This window comes from Protopterus annectens, chromosome 17.part0 (genome assembly GCF_019279795.1).
Source record: "Protopterus annectens isolate FY-2018-M chromosome 17.part0, PAN1.0, whole genome shotgun sequence".
In the NCBI taxonomy this organism is placed as follows: domain Eukaryota; kingdom Metazoa; phylum Chordata; order Ceratodontiformes; family Protopteridae; genus Protopterus; species Protopterus annectens.
Window position 1 is genome coordinate 21,937,224 of NC_056751.1, and position 21,485 is coordinate 21,958,708.

General features: G+C 42.7%; 1 protein-coding gene across 2 annotated transcripts in view; it reads right to left on the minus strand.

The window, feature by feature from the left end:
- ABRAXAS1 (abraxas 1, BRCA1 A complex subunit) overlaps positions 1-21,485 on the minus strand; it is an 804,658-nt gene that overhangs the window by 627,690 nt on the left and 155,483 nt on the right. For both annotated transcript variants that reach the window (XM_044059464.1, XM_044059465.1), the window contains exon 3: positions 19,625-19,661. In XM_044059464.1, the coding sequence (XP_043915399.1) occupies positions 19,625-19,661 (37 nt within the window). The remainder of the gene's footprint in view (positions 1-19,624; positions 19,662-21,485) is intronic.

The following is a 21,485-nucleotide window of genomic DNA, read 5'->3' on the forward strand; positions in this document are numbered from 1 at the left end:
TAGGATAGCTGCCGGAAAGGTAAAATGCAAAGGATCAAAGAGAAGCTCTGGGAGAAGGATGACAGTTGCAGTTGTGCCTCCCACACCCAAAATAAATATAATAAAATAATGATTTGTGAAAGCCTAAAGTTCCAGAGCCACAGACTGATCTTGGTGTAAAGAAGGAAGAGATTTCAATCATACTATGTAGACTTTTGCGGTGTCAAAAGTTTTAAATGCAACACAAATTACTGAAGTATTACATATTTACATGCAAACCCATAAGGTGTGCACTGAGAAGACAGATCACAGAATGACATACAGAAGCAGAAAGATCAAAGCCATTCTTCATTTACAAGTGATAATGTGGGGATCACTTTGTAGAGAAAATACAAAGTGGGATGAATGAAAACTGGCACAGTTGCCTTCCGAGTTAGAATGCATGGTCGAAAACAATGGCATGGCTTTTCTGCTTTTAAGTGCATTACTTTTTATTTCACAGTAAACATGCTGCTGCTCAGTTGTTTAACAGAGTCTGACACTTTGTGTCCTCAAGGACTTTGGAGCACCAGACCTTTCAGTCAAAAATGCATCTTTACATTCTTGCAAATTCGTATTCATTTCTTCAATAACGCTGTCAATCCATCTTAACCTATACTACTCCCTTCTTTTTTGACACAGATCATTCTCAGTATCAGTGCCTTCCCTAATGAATCCTCGGTTACATGGCAAAGTTTTCAGTTGTACTGCCTGATTTGCACCGCTGCCCACAGAATTCTCAAAAGTCTTCTTCAGCCCCAAAGTCCAAAAGTATCAATTACAGCCCATCTCTCACCACCCATATGTAACTACTGAGAAAACCAAAGCTTCAATTACACAGACCTTTTCTGACAATGTGATGTCATTGCTCTTTAAAATCTCATTCAAATCTGCCATAACGTTCTTTAGAAGGAGCATCTTTAATTTCATGACTTTAATCACCGTAAGAGATTTTCATGTTGTTGTTCATGTAAATGTACAGTACATCTGTGTAAATAAACTTAGTGTAACAGCAGATGTTCTTAACAGATAACTGTTGTAGTAGCCTAAGCTATTTTGGTTACATGCTGCCTACTGCACATACTCTGCAGGCTTTGGGGAATTGACAATCAGCATAAAATATCTTAAGCTATTGCAATAGTGATCAAAAGCTGAACATTTCTTGAAACATTGCTACTCACAAAAACATTTCTTGAAACATTGCCAGTTGGACATTAGCTCTGGATATTAAAGCTAGCGCAAGTCTTTTCTTTTCAAGTCTAGTGAGATTACAGACACTCTGCACCGTAATTCTAAATATGTTACTTCAGAAGTAATTACACTGTGATTCTGTTAACAGGCAATAATTAATGGAGTTGAATTTAACCAGAGCCTCACTGTTTGCATGTGCATCACTTGTCTTTGGGACCCGCTCGATCGATTTTTTAGCTAGAATTGTAAAGAAAATAGTTAAACAACTTGCTTGCATTTCTTTCCACTACTGCTGGCATAAGGTATAAACAAATCTATTAAAGTAATGGTTTCCTGGGTGAATAGAGAAATAAAGAATCTAACCACATTTTGTTCCAATGTCTAAAACAGCAAACTGTTACCAAATTTTAATATAAAGTATAGTAACAGTAATGCCTAAGAAAAAAAATCATCTCCCTTCATGTGCATAGCTCCTAAAGAAGAGCACATAGAACCTTAAAGCTGAAGCCTACAGGTTAACCTACCCACAAATCAGACATGTGACTAAGTACCTTGGATAAAGTACAGTTGTGTACACTTACCATAAATGTAGATGTTAAAGTGTATTCACTGTTGCAGTCATTACATTTGGGTAATCTGCTGGCAGGTTGCCTTCAGTAGGCCTGAATTCCAAAGTCTTGGGTCGGGAGTCAGTTGCTGTCTTCTCTTCCATGACGTCAGGTCGTCAGGGGTATAAAACATGCAGCCGACTCCATTTTCTTTAGTTTTTCTTGCCCCCCGATGTCAGGTGCCCCCAAAAAGGTAGCAATTATATATATATATATATATATATATATATATATATATATAGACATGCATCAATATAAACTTTACCTTCATCTACAAGCAAATACACTACATAGGTAGCACAAGATAGTGAAGGAAAGATAAACTTCAGAATGACAGGGGGATTGTGGGAGGGTAACCTGCAACAGTGAATACACTCGAACATCTACATTTATGGTAAGTGTACACAACTGTACTATGTTCTTCGTGTTTCGCTGTTTCAGTCATTACATTTGGGTAGAATCCCAAAGATATGGTTGGGAGGCTGGAGCTAAACAGCATTAGGTGCGGCTATAAGGCCCTGCAGCACTGCAGTGGCAAAGCCTGCCCTGGACTTAGAGTAGAGAGGCAAATGGTAATGCTTTGTAAAGGTGTGAACAGAACTCCAAGTAGCAGACTCTAGAATGTCTTTGGTTGGTACTCCTTTGAGAAAGGCTGCTGAAGTAGCTGCAGCTCTGGTGGAATGAGACCTAATGCCCTTGGGCACAGGTTTGCCTAAGTAGCAGAAACGGATGCAGTGGCTTATCCACTTTGAAATTGTCTGCTTTGAAATAGGCTTTCCTTCTGATCCTGCAGCATATGACACTAATAATTGCTCAGTTTTTCCTAGAGCTTTAGTCCTGCTCAAGTAGAATCTTAGCTGTCTGTGAACGTCCAAGGAATGCAGAATTCTCTCCCCTTTGTTCTGCGGAGTTGGATAAAAAGTTGGCAGATGAATTGTTTGGTTAATAGCCACACTGGAAACCACCTTAGGCATAAAGTAGGATTTGTTCTCAGAGACACCCTGTCCGGGTAAAATAGGATAAAAGGCTCTACAGCCATGAGGGCCTGTAGCTCAAACTCTTCTTGTTGAAGTAATTGCTAGTAGCAGAGCTGTCTTCCATGATAAGAACTTTATATCAGTGGTAGCATCTGGTTCAAATGGAGGCAGGGTGAGTTTTTCCAACACAATTGAGGTCCCATGCAGGTAATGGTGATCTTCTAGGGGGCCTTAAATTTTTGGCTCCTCTAAGATACTGCTTTATTAAAGGATGAGAAAAGATTGGTGGCTCTGTGTTGTAATGAGCCGAAATGGCAAAGCATGGATTTTGATTAATGAGAAAGATGGGCCTTTGTCTCAGTTAAGTATTGCAATATCTGAGGAATATTTGGTTCTGCTGTATCAGTTCCTTGTGCTTGATTCCAAGCACAGAATCTCTTCCATTTGTCAGCATAAGATTTTCTAGTACTAGGCCTTCTGGCTTCCAAAATGACATCCGTCACAGCTTTACTGAGAGGTGTTGTTTGTATGATTACCCAATTAGCCATGCTGCTAGGTTTAGAGTCTGTAGTTGATTGTGTAGGATCTGATTGTTTTGCTGTGTCAATAGTTGTGGTGTCTGAGGCAAGGTCCAAGCTGGGTATTGAGGCGAGTTCCTTTGGATTGGGTACCAGTATTGGCGGGGCCAGTCCGGGGCAATTAATATCATCTTTGGCTTCTCTTGTCTGACTTTTGGGGAGGCCCTTGGGTAGAAGAGGCAGAGGAGGAAAGGCATAAACTGACAGGTTTTTCCAACTGACGGATAGGGCGTCCACTTTCCATGCTTGTCTGTGATAAGTCCTTGTGCAGAATCTTTTCAGTTGATAATTTTGAGGAGAGGCAAATAGATCTATGTCTGGGCTCCCCTATTTCTCTGTTATCATGCTGAAGACTTGTGGATTTAGTTTCCACTCATGAGGATCCATAAGGTTTCTGCTTAAATCGTCTACCAGAGTGTTTTGTTTTCCTGGCAGGAATTGAGCTTGAAGATGTATTTGGTAGGTCAAAGCTGTGTCCCACAGTGCCATGGCTAATCTGCAAAGGGGGTACAAGTGTGTGCCCCCTTGCTTGTTTATATACCACATGACTGTGGTGTTGTCGGTCTTTATCAGTAGTTGTCCTGGATGAAGTAATTCCTTGAAGGCTGTTAGGGCATTTTGAACAGCTAGCATCTCTTTCTGGCTGATATGTAGATGCATTTATTTTGGTGCCCATATGCCCTGGAAGCATCTTCCTGCCATGTGGGGCCCCCAGGCATAATCTGATGAGTTTGTTGTTAAGGTTTGGCTGGCAAAGGGTAGAGTGAAGGGCCGTCCCATGTTTTGGTGACAGGCCTTTGCCCATCATAGGAACTCCTGTTGCAGCAGGGAATGAGAGGAATCATTGTTTCCAGACTGTGTGAATGTTGACTCCATAAACGTTTTAGGTACCATTGAAGTTTCCTCTTATACAGTCTTGCATATGGAATTAGTAGGATGCAGGATGCCATGAAGCCCAGAGCCTGCAGAATTTGTCTTGCAGAAGACTGGGTTTTTGTTGCCATCAGTTTGTAGTAAGTAGTCAGTTGCCTTAGTTTGTGTGGCGTAAGGTAAGCCATCTGGGCAGTTGTATTCAAGCTTGCACCCAGGAATGTTATCTTTTGAGAGGGTACCAGTTGTGATTTCTTTTCGTTTATAGTGTACCCTAGGCATGTTAGAAGCCTTTTCACAAATGCCAAGTGTCGAAGAAGACAGTGTCCTTGTTCTCTGCTTGAATGAGACAGTCGTCCAAGTAAGGATATATTTGCATACTTTTGTCTGCAAAATGCAATTACTGGCGCCAGGCACTTTGTAAAGACCCTGGGCACAGTAGATAAGCCAAAGGGCAGTGCAGAGAATTGGTAATGCATTAAGCCAGCCTTGAATCGGAGGTATATTCTACACGATTGTCTTACTGGGACATACAGTTATGCCTCTTTTAGGTCTAATGTCACCAGCCCAGCATGGGAAGAAGCTGCTGCAAAGTCAGCATTTTGAAATTTGGAATGTCCAGGTATGTGTTCAAAATTGATAAATCCAGTATTGGCCGCCAGGCCTTGTCCTTTCTGGGTACCAAGAACAGTCGAGTAAAAAAACTGGTCCTTTTTCCTGTTCTGGTACTGGTTGAATGGCCCCCATTATCCATGAGGGACGTAACCTGTTTCTGTGCCTCTGCCCATTGATTTTTGGACAGATCTGGCCAACCGTTTGCCATTGGCAGAGTGTCCCCGAGCCTTTTTTGATTCAGAGAAGTCTTGACTCTCCCAGTGAAAATGCTCCCTCAAAGTATGCAAGGTTTCTCCAAATGAATAATCATCTGGAGGAGATGCAGATGGAATACACTCCTCAGCATCAGAATCCTCATAGGGAGGTATAGATAATTCCTGATCAGAACAGGAATCAGAAGAAAAAGAAACCTGATCTGAAGATTCATAATCAGTGTCTTGCCTAGGCCTCTTATCTGAAGGGGGATGGGTACCCCTGATCAAGGTAAGGTCTTCAGCCATTTTGATCATCTGTTTTTTAGGCATAGAGGCCTGTTCACGTGGCTCAGGCGTCGGTTTTTTAGTTTTAGAAGTTGTCTTTGCCTTTGGTTTTGCAGCTGTCATCGGTTTGATATATAAATGTTGAGGTCTGAATACACCCTCAGAAGCCAGTGCCTGCTCAGCGGCTCCGGACCCATCCAAGGGAGATACATCCATTGGTCCAATACCTTGAGTACCTTGCGGCATGCCGGACACAACATGGGTGTCGGTAGAGGCCTGCAACTCGAAGGTAGCAGGTATCAGAGGCTGCGAAAGCACCTCACTGAGTACCGGCGACTGGCTTAGGAGAAGCTTCGTCGTCGGTTTTGGATCTCGACCTGTCCTTTTCCTTGTGTTTTTTATGTACTCCGGTAGTCGGATTGCTATCAGACAACATTTCTGGGTAGTTAAATCGGTTTCCAAAATATTTTGATGCAAAAATATACTGACGCTTAATAGTGCGTTGGTTAAATCTAGCACAAAACCGACAGCCAGGCACTTTGTGATCAGGGCCTAGGCAAGTAATACAGTATAAATGGAAATCCTTATGAGGTATTTGCTTCCCACAAGTAATACAATTATGAACTTTTTCTGACATCGGTAAAAAGCAAGAAAAAAGTTTCCCCAACGGGGTACTTCGCTTTAGTGAAGACTTCGGTTCTGAAACTCAAACTCTAATATTTCAGTAGTCGGCCGACCGGCACTTGCAAAATGCTTCTGCTTCGGGCACCACGCGGCAAGAAAGACTAAAGAAAATGGAGTCGGCTGCATGTTTTATACCCCTGACGACCTGACGTCATGGAAGAGAAGACAGCAACCGACGCAGGACCCAAGACTTTGGAATTCTGGCCGACTGAGGGCAACCTGCCAGCAGATTACCCAAATGTAATAACTGCAACAGTGAAACACGAACATCATCCACAAGTTACACTCATTTCTCCTTTCTCCCCACCCATTGTCACTTAATGTTTCACTCACGTAGTCAGGTTATTCTCCTGAAAAATTATCCACTTTCCAATACTACAACTTCTCAGAATTCCTTTGCTAAAGAATGGGCTTTCCATTCTCCCTTTCCCTTGCTTGCTTGATCAGTTTACATTCATTTTCAGACATAGAACACTCACCTGGTCCCATGTACATGTATACTTTACATGGTCATGCAACTACGATAACTGAGTGAACTTGGGTGAGTTTTTCAGAAACTAGCAGTTATCTCCAGCAAAATAGTACCCCATGATGCCAGGTGGTTGGCCAGTACCTCTTACATCACCATAACTACAGCACATTTGCATAAGCTTACTCAACCAACTCACCCAATGTCTTAAAGCTCCCACAGGTTTATATATACACATGGATCCTTATTACATTACTGAAAAAAGTACAGTTGTGTACATTTATCATAAATGTAGTCATTACATTTGGGTCATCTCCTTGCAGGTAGCCCTCAGCCGGCCTGATTAACAAAGTCTTGGGTCCTGCGTCGGCTGCGGTCCCTTCTTCCATGACGTCAGGGGGTATAAAACATGCAGCCGACACCATAAAGTACAGTTTTGTACCTACCATAAATGTAGATGTTAGAGTGTTCACACTGCTGCAGTCATCACACTTGGGTTATCCTGCCATCAGGCGGTCCTGCAGTCGGCCAGAGTTCCAAAGTCTTGGTCCGGCGTCGGTTGCTGTCGCTTCTTCCCTGACGTCAGTGCGCCAGGGGTATACAAGAGGCATCAGATGCCATTTTCTTCAGTTTTTCTTGCCCCAGATGTCAGGTGCCCCCAAGTAGGTAGGCAATACATAATGCTAATTAAGCATGTAAAGGAAATAAAAGGAATATCTTTAGTTACAAGCAAATACACCACAAAGGTTGTTCAAGATAGAAGGGTACAGAAAAATTCAGCTAGATCAGAGGGGATGGAGGGAGGGTAACCTGAACTGCAGCAGTGTGAACACTCTAACATCTACATTTATGGTAGGTACAAAACTGTACTATGTTCATCATGTTACACTGCTGCAGTCATCACACTTGGGTTGAATCACAAAGCTTAGGATGGGCGGTGGAACTAAACAGGGTTTGGAGAAGCTAGTAGGCCCTGCAGGACTGCAGTGGCAAAGCCAGCTCTGGTTTTAGAGTATAGAGGTAGGTGATGGTGCTTGGTGAAGGTGTGCACTGAACTCCAAGTTGCAGCCTCCAAAATATCCTTGGTTGGTACCCCTCTGAGAAAGGCTGTTGATGTAGCTGTAGCCCTGGTGGAATGGGGCCTAATGCTAGCAGGTACAGGTTTCCCATGATGTGCGTAGCAGAAACGGATATACTGTCCTATCCATTTTGAAATAGTCTGTTTTGAGATGGCTTTTCCCTGTGATCCTGCAGCATAGGATACAAAGAGCTGGTCAGATTTTCTGAAAGCCTTAGTTTTATCCAAGTAGTAACGTAATTGCCTGTGAATGTCTAAAGAATGCAGGAGCCTTTCTCCTCCGTTCTGGGGGTTTGGGAAAAAGGTGGGCAAATTAATGGTTTGGTTTAGGGCCACACTGGATACTACCTTTGGCATAAAGGAAGGGTTAGTTCATAGAGCGACTCTGTCTTGATGAAAAATGGTGAAAGGCTCCACTGCCATTAGGGCCTGTAGCTCTGAGACTCTTCGTGCTGAAGTTATTGCTAGCAGCAGGGCAGTTTTCCATGATAGAAACTGTAAATCAGCTGTAAAAGCTGGTTCAAAGGGCGGCAGTGTAAGCTTTTCCAGGACAAAGTTGAGATCCCAAGTTGGTGTTGGTGCTCTCTGGGGCGGTCTTATGTTCTTAGCCCCTCTGAGGTACTGTCTTAGTAGTGGATGTGAAAATATAGGAGGATCCGTGTTGTAGTGAGCTGAAATTGCTGAGGCGTGGATGAAAAAGAAAGTCCTTTGTGCAACATCTCAGTTAAATATTGCAGAATCTATGGAATATTTGGAACAAGGGGATTTTGGCCTTTAGCCTGGTTCCAGGCGCAAAATCTTTTCCATTTGTCTGAATAGGTTTTTCTGGTGCTGGGCCTCCTGGCCTCCAGTATGACATCCATAACAGCTTTAGGGAGAAGTGTTGACTGGTTGCTTAGGTAATTTGCCATGCAGCCAGATTTAAAGTCTTGAGCTGGCTGTGTAAAATCTGATTGTTTTGCTGAGTGAGCAGGTGAGGAATTTGAGGCAAAATCCATGGTGGGCCTTGAGCCATTTTCCTTAATATTGGATACCAGTGTTGGCGTGGCCAGTCTGGAGCAGTGAGTATCACTTGTGGCCTCTCTAATCTTGCTTTCAGCAGCACCTTTGCTAGAAGAGGCAGTGGAGGAAAGGCATACACTGTTACTGTTTTCCAAATGAATGAGAGGGCGTCCACTTTCCAAGCTAGTGGGTGGTATGTCCTTGTGCAAAATTTCCGAAGTTGGCAGTTTTGGGGGTTGGCAAACAGATCTATGTCTGGACACCCCCATTTTTGAGTTATCATTGCAAATACTTATGGATCTAGTTGCCACTCGTGAGGATCCATGATGTTTCTGCTTAGATCGTCTACCAATGTGTTTTTCTTTCCTGGCAGGAATTGTGCTTGTAGTTGAACTTGGTAGGTCAGTGCTGTGTTCCACAAGGTCATTGCCTGCCTGCATAGGGGGCAGGAGTGTGTGCCCCCTTGCTTATGTACCACATTACCGTGGTGTTGTCTGTCTTTATTAGGAGTTTTCCTGGATGTAGGAGGTCCTTGAAAGCTGTTAGGGCATTTTGTACAGCTAGCATTTCTTTATGATCGATATGCAGATGCCTTTGATCTGTAGACCATTTGCCCTAATGCACTGTCCTGCCATGTGTGCTCCCCAGGCATAATCCGATGCATCTGTTATAGTTTGCCTGGCTGTGGGTAAGATAAAAGGCTGACCCTTGTTGAGGTGACATGCCTGAGCCCACCATAGAAACTCCTGTTGAAGACAGGGAATGAGTGGTATCATTGTTTCCAAGCTGTGGCTGTGTTGAGTCCATACGCTTTTCAGGTACCACTGTAATTTCCTCATATGCAGTTTTGCAAATGGTATTAGTAGTATGCAAGATGCCATGAATCCCAAGGCCTGCAGAAGTTTTCTTGCAGGGAGTTGGGTCTTTGTTGCAATCATTTTGAAGTATTGAGTCAGTTGTTCTTGCTTGTCTGGCGTGAGATAAGCCATCTGGGACGTTGTATTTAAGCTGGCACCCAGGAATATGTGGTGTTGTGAGGGCACTAGTTTTGATTTCTTTTCGTTTACTGTGTACCCTAGGCAACTTAATAGGTGTTTCACAAACGCCAGATGCTTTAAAAGACTGTCCTTGCTTTCTGCTTGAAAAAGGCAGTCGTCCAGGTATGGATATATTTGAATTCCTCTTTGTCTGCAGTATGCAATTACTGGTGCCAGGCATTTTGTGAAGACCCTGGGCGCAGTAGATAAGCCAAAGGGCAGTGCAGAGAATTGATAATGAGTTGAACCTGCAATAAATCGGAGGTATCTTCTGCAATTTTGTCTGACAGGGACATGCAGGTATGCCTCCTTGAGATCCAACGTTACTAGCCAAGCCTTCTTGCCCAGCATGGGAAGAAGTTGCTGTAGTGTTAGCATCTTGAATTTGGGTACTTGCAGATAAGTGTTTAGAATTCAGAGGTCCAGAATGGGTCTCCAGGCTTTGTCCTTTCTGGGGACTAGAAAGAGTCTTTGAGTAAAATCCTTGTCCTTGCTCCTGTGTAGGTACCTGTTGAATGGCTGTCATGTTCATGAGAGCTGCAATTTGTTTTTGAGCATCTGCCCATTGATTTGGTGGCAGGTTTGGCATTCCTTTTATCCTTGGTAAAGTGTGAAAGTGGAATCTGTATCCTTGTGAGACAATATTTAGGACCCATTTGTCTTATGCGATGATGTGCCAGTTGTCTGCAAAAAGTGCTAATTTGCCTCCCAAGGGAGCTGCCAAGAAAGATTTGCTTGGCAGTCTGAGGGTTAAGTCATTGTGTTAGTCTTCTGTTAGGTTGGGACCTGTCTTCTCCTCCTTTCTGGGTTGTGGTACTCCATTGTTGAGGCTTGTAAGGGCCTTGTGACTGACCTCTGCCCCTTGGGTGTCTGTATTTGCCCCTCTGTGGTCTGTCAGAAGCTGGAAAGGACCAGTTTTTTGTTGGCCAATTTCTGCTGAAACGAGGGGGTTGAACCTGTAAAAAATCCTTGACCGTCTGCAAAGATTTTGCCTTATCCTCCATTATCTTTAATACCTCTTCTGCTTTTACACCAAATAAAACATCCTGCTGTAGAGGTGCATCCAATAACTTTGCTTTAACATGATCAGGTAAGGTTTGTTCTTTTAACCAAGCATGCCTACGTATGACAGTCCCAGTCACTGCTGCTCTACAGGAAGCCTCCAAAGAATCAAATCCACATTGCAAAGTATGTTTTCCCACTTGTTCAGCTGCATGCAACAAATCTTGCATTTCCTTGAAATCAGGCTGCTCTGAATGTGTGACCATTTTTTGTTTTAATTGAGACATCAGGTATTGCTCATATTTCAGCAAGTGAAACTGGCAATTTAAGGCCCTCATGGCTAGAGTAGCTGAGGTATATACTTTCTTTCCCCATCTGTCTAGTGCTCTGGAATCCCTTTCAGAGGGTACAGGGTTTTTAGCAATAGAGGCCTTGACCCCTTTGGGACCCTGGGAAATGGTTTCTGGGTCAGCAACAGGGCTTTTATATAGGAATTTGTGCGATTCAGGGACTCTGTAGTATCTGTCTGGTTTGGCTGGTGCAGGCGGTAGAGAGTCTGGGTTAAGGCTAGATTCTAAATAAACATCATCCACAATGTCCAACATGGGTGGAATAGCCAGTGGTCTGTGCTGGGGTAGTAAAAGGAATTCTCGGAGCCTTTTCTTAGAATCAGAGTAATCCTGGCCTTCCCAGTGGAAATGTTCCCTCATGGTATGTAAAGTTTCCCCAAAAGAATAGTGTTCTGGGGGAGATGCTGAGGGAATAGACTCTTCAGCATCAGAGTCTTCATAAGGGGGAAAAAAAAAAAAAAAAAAAGAGTATTCCTGTTCCTCAGAAGAATCTGAGGAAATTGAGACCTGGTCAGAGGAAGTGTAATCCTCCTCCTGTCTTGGCCTTTTATCAAGAGGGGGATGGGTACCCCTGATTAGGGTAATTAAATCTTAAGCCATCTTAAGCATCTGTTTCTTAGGCATGGGGCCTTGTACTGGAGACTGTTGTACAGTCTTTTTTGTTTTTTAAGGAGTTTTCAGTTTTGCATAGGATTTAATGGTGAGTGCAGTCAGTCTGAAGACACCTTCTGCAACTGAAGGTGTTTCGACTGCACTGGAATCACCTTCAACCCTGGAGTCAGAAGGGGCTAAAGATGAAGGCTGTGGAGGCCTAGTAATCTCCGCTTGGGAATCGGAAGCCGTCAGGTTCTAAATCAGCGGTCGTCAGGGGCTGCGTAGGCACCTCACTGAAAACCGAAGAACCGGCGATGGGCCCAGCAGAGGCCTGGGAGTCTCGTTTGGGTCTCGGCTGCCTGTCCTTATCCTTGCATTTTTTTTATGCATTCCGGTCGTCGGTTGCTCCGACGGCATGGTATAATTAAATTTCCTACCAAAATAATGTTGGGCGAAATCAAACAGACGTTTTATAGTTCGTTTATTAAACCTAGCGCAAAACAGACAACCTGTGACGTTGTGGTCTGGGCCTAGGCAAGGAATACAATAAGAATGGAAGTCCTTATCAGGTTTTTGCTTCCCACAAGAAATGCAATTGTTAACTTTCTCTGACATCGGACTGAGGCAAGAAAAGGTTCCCCAAAGGGGTACTTAGCTTTATTGAAGACTTCGGTCTGAAATTCGATCTGAAAATCTCAGGAGTCAGCCGACTGGCACTTGCAAACTGCTTCTGCTTCGGGCACTGCGTGGTAAGAAAGACTGAAGAAAATGGTGTCAGATAGCTCATACATACCCCTGGCGCACTGACGTCAGGGAAGAAGCAACAGCAACCGACGCCGGACCAAGACTTTGGAACTCTAGCCGACTGCGGGACTGCCTGACGGTAGGATAACCCAAGTGTGATGACTGCAGCAGTGTAACACAATGAACATAATCAGTTTTTCTTGCCCCAGATGTCAGGTACCCCCCTAATGGGAAGCAATTAAATATAAAAGTACAAAGATATACCTCTAACAAAAAATCAAATAAACTAAAAAGGCTTTTAAGCATAGTAAAGGAAAGTAGAGGTATAGCCAAAAGATGTTAGGGGTCTGGAGGGTGGGTATCCAGGACTGCAACAGTGAATACACTCGAACGTCTACATTTATGGTAAGTGTACACAACTGTACTATGTTCTTCATATTTCACTGTTGCAGTCATTACATTTGAGTAGATTCCCAAAGCTATGTTTGGGAGGAGGAATTTGGATAGCATTAGGGCCAGCTATAAGGCCCTGCAAGACTGCAGTGGCAAAGCCAGCTCTGGATTTAGAGAAAATTGGCAAACTATCATGCTTGGTGAAAGTATGTACAGAACTCCAGGTAGCAGCTTCTAGGATGTCCCTGTTAGGGATGCCTCTGAGAAAGGCTGTAGAGGTAGATGCAGCCCAGGTGGAGTGAGGTCTGATCCCTTGGGGGATAGGTTTTCCATGGTGCTTATAGCAGAAATGAATGCAATGGCTTATCCATTTAGAAATGGTTTGCTTTGAAATAGCCTTCCCCTCTGCTCCTGCAGCAAATGCCACCAGCAGTTCAGATTTCCTTTGAGGTTTAGTCCTGTCTAAGTAGAATCTAAGTTGTCTGTGCACATCTAAGGAATGCAGTATCCGTTCCCCTTTGTTCTGTGGATTAGGAAAGAAGTTTGGCCAATGAATGGACTGATTAAGAGCCACACTGGATACCACCTTGGGCATGCAGGATGGATTAGTTCTGAGGGACACCCCTTCTAGCTGAAGTGATTGCTAACAGGAAAGCGGTTTTCCAAAAAAGAAATTTTAAGTCTGCAGTAGCAGCTGGCTTGAAAGGAGGTAGAGTGAGTTTCTCCAAGACAAAGTTAAGGTCCCAAAGCTGGGGTTGGAGCTCTCCTGGGTGGTCTCAAATTTTTGGCCCCTCTGAGGAACTGCTTGAGCAGTGGATGAGAGAAGAGGGGAGGTTCTGTCTTATAATGAGCTGAAATGGCTGAGGCGTGCATTTTAATGGAGGAAAAAGACAGGCCCTTGTGAAGCATCTCAGTTAAGTATTGTAAAATCTGAGGTAAATTGGGCGCTGCTGTGCTCATCCCTTGAGATTGGTTCCAGGCACAGAATCTTTTCCATTTTTCATCATAAGATTTTCTAGTACTAGGCCTCCTTGCCTCTAAAATGATATCCATCACAGGTTTGCTGAGGGATGGTAAATGAGAGATTAAGTAATTACCCAGGCTGCAAGGTTCAGTGTTAGAAGTGGAGGGTGCAGAATCTGGTTTTCCTGCTGAGACAGCAGGGAAGGAGTCTGAGGCAGGTGCCATGGAGATAAACGTGACACACTGCGCAGGAGGGGGTACCAGTGTTGCCGTGGCCAGTCTGGAGCAATCAAAATCATCCTTGGTTTGTCCTGTTTGATTTTAGTACTACTTTGGAGAGCAGAGGCAGAGGGAGGAAGGCATAGGCTGATAGGTTTTTCCAGCTGAAGGACAGAGCATCCACTTTCCAGGCTTGTTTGTGGGGAGTCCTTGTGCAAAATTTGTCCAATTGGTAGTTTTGGCGAGAGGCAAACAGGTCTATATCTGGGCTCCATTTGCTGGTCAACATGTTGAAAATCCTTGGTTCCAGTTTCCACTCGTGTGGCTCCTTGAGGTTTCTGTATAGTCCGTCTGCCAGTGTATTTAATTTTCCTGGCATGAATTGAGCTTGTAGGTGCATTTGGTAGCTCAAGGCTGTGTTCCACAATGCCATGGCTAGTCTGCAGAGGGGGTAAGAATGTGTACCCTCCTGCTTGTTTATGTACCACATAACAGTGGTGTTATCCGTCTTTACCATTAGTTGTCTTGGAAAAATGTGGTCCTTGAAGGCTGTCAGAGCATTCTGTACAGCTAACATTTCTTTTTGACTGATATGCAGGTGCATTTGACTTGGGTTCCATTTGCCCTGAATGCACTTCCCTGACAGGTGAACCCCCCATGCATAGTCTGATGAATCTGTTAGGATTTGGGTGGCAGGGGGTGGTGTGAAAGTTAGTCCCTTGTTTTGGTGGCAGGCCTCTCTAAACGTAGGCAAGGTAGGATAGGAATCATTGTTTCTAAGTCTTGAGAATGTTGACACCATAGGCTTTTTAGATACAACTGTAGTTTCTTCATATGCAGTCTTGCATATGGAATTAGAAGAATGCAGGAGGCCATGGACCCCAAGGCTTGCAGTATTTGTCTTGCAGATAGCAGGGTTTTTGTGGCCACTTGTTTGAAGTAGGTTGTCAAATGGATTTGTTTCTCTGGCATGAGGTAAGCCATCTGGGAAGTTGTATTCAAGCTTGCTCCCAGGAATACAATTTATTGGCAGGGTACCAGGTGTGATTTCTTTTCGTTTATGGTGTACCCCAGACAAGTTAGAACCCTTTGTACAAAGGCCAGATGATTCAACAGTATTGTCCTGGCTTTCTGCCTGAATTAGACAATTGTCCAGGTATGGGTATATTTGAATATTTATTTGCCTGCAAAATGCAATAACTGGAGCTAGGCACTTTGTGAATACCCTGGGTGCAGTAGATAAGCCAAAGGGCAGTGCAGAGAGCTGATAGTGCATGTAGTCTGCTTTGAAGCATAAGTATCTTCTGCAAGATTCCCTGATTGGGATGTGCAGGTATGCATCTTTTAAATCTAGTGTTGGCAACCAGGCATCTTTGCCTAGCATAGGAAGTAATTGGTGAAGAGTCAGCATCTTGAATTTTGGAATCTACAAAAAGGTGTTTAGAGTAGACAGATCCAGGATAGGACACCGTGAATTGTCTTTTCTGGGTACCAGGATAAGTCTCAAGTAGAAACCTTGTCCCTTTTCCTCTTCTGGTACCAGCTGAATAGCCCCCATGCTTAAGAGAGAAAGTACTTGTTTTTGGGCCTCTGCCCACTGATTTGGGGGTAGGTCCGGCCACCCGCTTGGTGTTGGCAACATGTGGAAGTGAAATCTGTATCCCTGGGGCACTATATTTAAAACCCATTTGTCCAGGGTAATGAGTTCCCAATTCTTTGCATGAAGAGCAATCTTTCCTCCCCAAATGGGCAGTCAGTTAATAACTGCTTGGAAATTTTAAAAGGAAGTCACTGAAACAGTTTACCATACGGGGTGTCTTATTATTCTCAGATTTGGAAGTGGATGTCCCCCACTGCTTAGTTCTGTGTTTCCCCGGGACTGAAACCTGGGGTTTTTGCTATTTCTGGGTTTGGCTTGAGAAGACCTGGAAGGGGCTGGAAAGGACCAGTTCTTAGTGGGCCAGTGCCTACTAAATCTAGGAGGCTGAACTTGTAAAAAATCTTTAACAGTTTGCATAGATTTAGCTTCATCTTCCATCTTTTTAAGAACTTCCTCAGCCTTGTTGCCAAACAGGCGGTCCTGATTTAAAGGAGCTTCCAACAATTTAGCTTTAACATGATCAGGCAAAGATTGCTCCTTAAGCCAAGCATGCCTTCTGAGCACAGACCCAGTAACAGCAGCCCTGCAAGAGGCCTCTAATGAATCAAAACCACATTGCAAAGTATGTTTTCCAACTTGTTCAGCAGAATGCATTAAATCCTGTAATTCTTTATTTTCCACACAGTCAGGAATCAATATCATTTTCTGTTTAAGCAGTCCAATAACATGTTGCTGACATATGAAACTGGCAGTTTAAAGCCCTAATGGCCAAGGTTGCAGACGTGTAAACCTTCTTACCCCATATATCCAGCGCCCTGGAGTCTCTATCAGATAGCAGTAGAAGCCTTAATGCCCTTGGGTCCCTGTGAAATAGTCTCTGGATCTGCAATAGGATTTTTAAAAAGGAACTTGTGGGACTCTGGGACCCTGTAGTATCTGTCAGGTTTTCTGGGAGCAGGAGGCAGGGAATCAGGGGCCAAACTAGATTCCGAAAAAGCATCAACAATGTCTAGTACAGGAGGAATAGCTAAAGGCCTATGCTGAGGTAGGAGAAGTCCCTAAGCCTCTTTTTTAAATCCGAAAAATCCTGGCTTTCCCAGTGGAAATGCTCCCTTAGAGCATGTAAGGTTTCCCCAAAAGAAAAATCCTCAGGAGGGGAAGCAGAGGGAATGGAGTCCTCTGCATCAGAATCTTCATAAGTAGATAAGGGCAAATCCAGATCAGAAGAGTCAGACAAAAAAAAGAATCCTGATCAGAAGATTCATAATCAACTTCAGTCCTAGGCCTCTTAGAAGGGGGGGGGGGGTTGGCTACCCCCGATTAGAGTCATCAGATCTTCAGCCATTCTTATCATTTGTTTTTTAGGCATAGAGGCCTGAGCATGTGGCCCGGGCATCATTTTTTTTAAGCATGGATCGAGATTTAGGCCTAAGTAAAGAAGGAGGCGTCGGTTTAATATGCAAGTCCGTAGGCCTGAATATACCCTCAGAAGCTGTTGCCTGCACAGCGGCTCCGGACCCATCCAAGGTAGAGCCATCCGCAGGTTCCATAGTTGAAGCATCTTGTGGCATACTGGACTCCGAATGGATCTCAGTAGAGGCCTGCGAATCAGAAGTAGCGGGTATCACGGGCTGCAAAAGCGCCTCACTGAGTACAGACGAACTGGCAACTGGCTTAGGAGAAGCGTCGTCGGCAGTTTTGGACCTCGGCAGCCAGTCTGTCTTTATCTTTGCGTTTTTTCAGAATCTCGGTAGTCGGATGGCTAACCGACGAAATTTCTGGATAATTAAACAGAGAACCAAAATATTTAGAGGTAAAAAAATACAGACGACAGATAGTGCGCTGATTAAATAAAGCACAAAACCGACAGCAAGGTACGTCGTGGTCAGGGCCTAAGCAAGGAATACAGTACAAATGAAAATCTTTATGAGGTATTTGCTTTCCACAAGTAATGCAATTATTAACTTTTAATTTTATCGATAAGGAGCAAGAAAAAGTTTCCCCAACAGGGTTCTTAGCTTTAGTTGAAGACTTCGGTTCCGAAACTCGAAAACAAAAATTTCAGGAGTCGGCCGACCAGCACTTGCAAACTGTTTCTGCTTCGGGCACCGCACGGCAAGAAAGACTGATATAATTATGTCGGCTGCATGTTTTATACCCCTGACGTCATGGAAGAAGGGACAGCAACCAACGCAGGACCCAAGACTTTGTTAATCAGGCCAACTGAGGGCTACCTGCAAGCAGATAACCCAAATGTAATGACTGCAACAGTGAAACATGAAGAACATCCACAAGAATGAAATTTACAAGAACGAGACCACAACATCACAATGTCAAAACAGTGAAAGTTTACATTGCCGAAACTAAAAACAACTAAACGCAACACAGACACACACAAATATGGGGAGTTTCAACCTGAGCAAAGCCATTTTGATGACTACCTCAAACTTTTTACACCTCAGTTGTTCTTATCAAATGTTTACATAATTGTTTTTGTTTCTGTCAAATACCATCATTCAAGTCCCTTTACCTGCCCCAGGTGTAGACCAACCTTGTTTATAAATGACAAAGATATTTAATTTGGTAGTCATGTTTTCTTTAAAAGACACAAGCTCAGAAATGGTGCTAAAACACAGTTTACTGAACAGAGAAATCCACAGAAAGACAGCAAACTGGTTTCACATGACTCAGTAATTCTACTCAGTTGTAATAAAACAAAATCCCTTCCACCTTTAAATATAAACCTTAATCAACTGGGGGGTAATGTTGGACTTGAAACGCACAACACTGCAGATGTGTATTGTATATGGATCCAAAAAAAGAGTGACAGTATAAAATGTTAATTTGAAAAATGCTGACACAAACAGAAAAAAGTTGACGAAAGACGATACGTGCAATTAAAAAATATATATTTTTGCAGGGCACAAGCTTCCAAAGGTGAAAGAGGCTGACAAAGAGAAACTGCTAACTTTTAAGTCAACTTTAAAGATAAAAAGATGTTAAAAGCAGAAAGATAAATATTAGCTAAAAGCTCGAAATATAAACACTCTGAAAGGTATTCAAGAAATCATCAAAAAATGATTTGCACTTAGCTACACTGAACCTGAGCAGTGGAGATCATGTCTGTACTGAATGAGGATTATGAGTAAGCCAAGGAACCTTGGCTTTGGATCCAAGGTCTAGAGTGGCTCAAGTCGGATCCGGGGTTAGATTGAAATACCCAATGCTGAGGAACTGACATAAGAGACAACATCAGAACAGACTGCTTCCTGTAGTTTCATTTACTCAGCCTCCTGCACGACTCTACAAACGTCAGTTAACCAGAAAGTACTCTTGAGCAATTGGAAAACTGGGCTAGGCTCTTCAATGATCTGCAGGACCACAAGTCTATTAAATACCCATGATCACAAGAGCCTATGCATTCCTCTTTTTTAAGATATGCTATAATTTAAAAAATGATTTGTGCACAGAACGAGTACGAGCACCACTCCTCTTTTTTTTTTAAACTCTTACCATTAACTTTAAAGACAAAATGCATGATTGTTAGATTGTGTATTTCTTTTACACTTGATCGCTGATTTTTCTCCATATATTTATTTTTCATCTGACTTCTGCTCCGTATCATACTGATAACTCCACATAAGATTAAGTCAGAAAGTCATGAGCCACAATCTTGAAATATGAATCACAATCCAATAAGGCTCCCACTCATAGTACCCTGGACCAAGCTGTTTAACTTCCTTACTCCTCCACCCATGCCGCAGAAAAATGGAACAGTCTAAACTTGGGTCAGACTCATTACTTAAATATGGCCTGAGTGGACCAAACAATAACATTTCTAAATAAATAAGCACTCCTAGCTTTTGACAAGTTATATATTTGCCTAAATACCAATGTCACTCAAAATAATTTACTACATCCCAAACAAGCAGTAGGGAAACTTTGCATCTTGGTTACTGGTCTTGTCCTGCTGGAAACATGTCTGGTAACTCCAAACTTAACTTACAGCTGAGGTATGCAAAAAACTCTCCACAGCATCAAAATCAAAAATAATTTACACAGTATATCATAGTAGTTTAGTACATCATGCAGCTCAAATTTCTTTAACTTGTTCAACAAATAAATCACATTAAATTATTCCATTAGTACTGACCTGTGAAGATTGTAACATGGTATGAATTTCTGTATGTCTGAAAGAAATTAAAACATTCCTTTAATTCAGTACACAACCACATAAATTCACTTAAATCACAGTATATTCAATCCCAGTTTACAGAACCAATGCATACATCCTATGTCAGAAGTGAAGTCTAGAATACAGTTGTGTGAGGATGTGCATCATTATACAAAAAAGGTTCATTATTATTCAAAAACGAGCATGCTGTTGGAATGCCCAAACAACGTGCCTGTTGTAAATCACCCATATACCAATACAAGAAAGGTTCATTACTATTCAAAAACGAGCATGCTGTTGGAAAGCCCAAACAGCGTGTCTGTTGTAAACAGACCATATACAAACAGAAAAAAGTCCAGCCACTAAAGTACCATGGAGCAGCCAGACTTTCTACTGGCATATGCTGAGGGACATAGCAAAATAGAAGGAAAAAGCAGGTATTGTTGTGCAAAACTATAAGAAATTTACCTGATTTTCCATACATTTTTGCTCAATTCCTCACAAAATCACTCTAAAAAAAAAATTGCAATGGAGATGCTGTTTGCTCTGTCCTTTCTACTGCACTACACCAAATGTACTGTGCAAGTGTGGGAATGAAACAGGACATTTGGGTTTAATTTCTCCAAGACTTATGGGTTTCTAATACCATGACTTGAATGGAGCCAATTCCCAAGTCAAAGAATGATTAAAGTTTGTGAAATTAGTACTGTTTAACTCTTCGATGTTAGCCAAAAATGTTCTTCTCAGCACCTGCAAAGTGCCCAGAATGAACTCCTGCAATTCATATAGAGTTGCATGTATGGGTAGCATATCTAAATACGATGTAAATTATTTATAAGACCTACTGCTCCTACTACTATTGGAAATGTCTGGGTATAATTCTTCCACACCTCCCTAGTTTTTGCCTGCAAATCCTGGTATTTTATGACTATCTCTCTCTGTACGCAAGACATTGTAATCACTATGTGCAACAATTTCAGTGACCAACGCTACTTTTGTCTTTTCACAGATACTATATCTGGTTTTCTCACTTCTATTTTTTGAACTGTTGGTTATGGGCAAACCCATGTAATACAAGCTTCATCATGCTCTATGCTTTATGGCTCATGTTTCCAATGCTTCTCAGCAACTTCAATATTGCAATATCTGCACAATCCACAATGCAACCATCTTCTCACATTATTATGCCTTTTAGTATGCAGGCCCTCTGCCATTAGTGTATCAGACCCAGACCAAAATCCAGTACTAGGTGACCAAGGCAAATGCCTAGGGCCCATTGGCTAGGAGAAGGCTCACAGGCCGGGGGAGGGGGTGGTTAATTTTTTTTAATTTATAAAAAAAAAAAACATTTTTTAAAAGGTATTCTTCCTTAAAAACATATTTTGACTCCGTTCGCACACATCTGTTGCTTCTGTACGACCTGTTTATATCCTCATATTCTACGTGTGGAGGACATCTGGACTGTGGACCAAGGACGGACAAATACAAAGTGAGTGCATTCGAGAGTGCCAGTGTACACAAAATTTGAATACAAGACAACATTTGGACTGTGCACCATGGACAGACAAGTAAGAGGTAGGGAGATGTGTGTGTGTGTGTGTGTGTGTGTGTGTGTGTGTGTGTGTGTGTGTGTGTGTGGGGGGGGTCTACATCACTACGAAATCACTAATCTAACACCTAGTCGTTAAAACCCTATATGTTGAATGTTCATTCAAACGATCATTTCAGCACAACTATTTCCCAGGGTAAGTAACCAGTGGGTCAACTACTGAGTGCAACAAAAACAGCAGATTTCAAACCCACCCTCTTATACCAAATTAGAGATCGGACTACAGTAGAG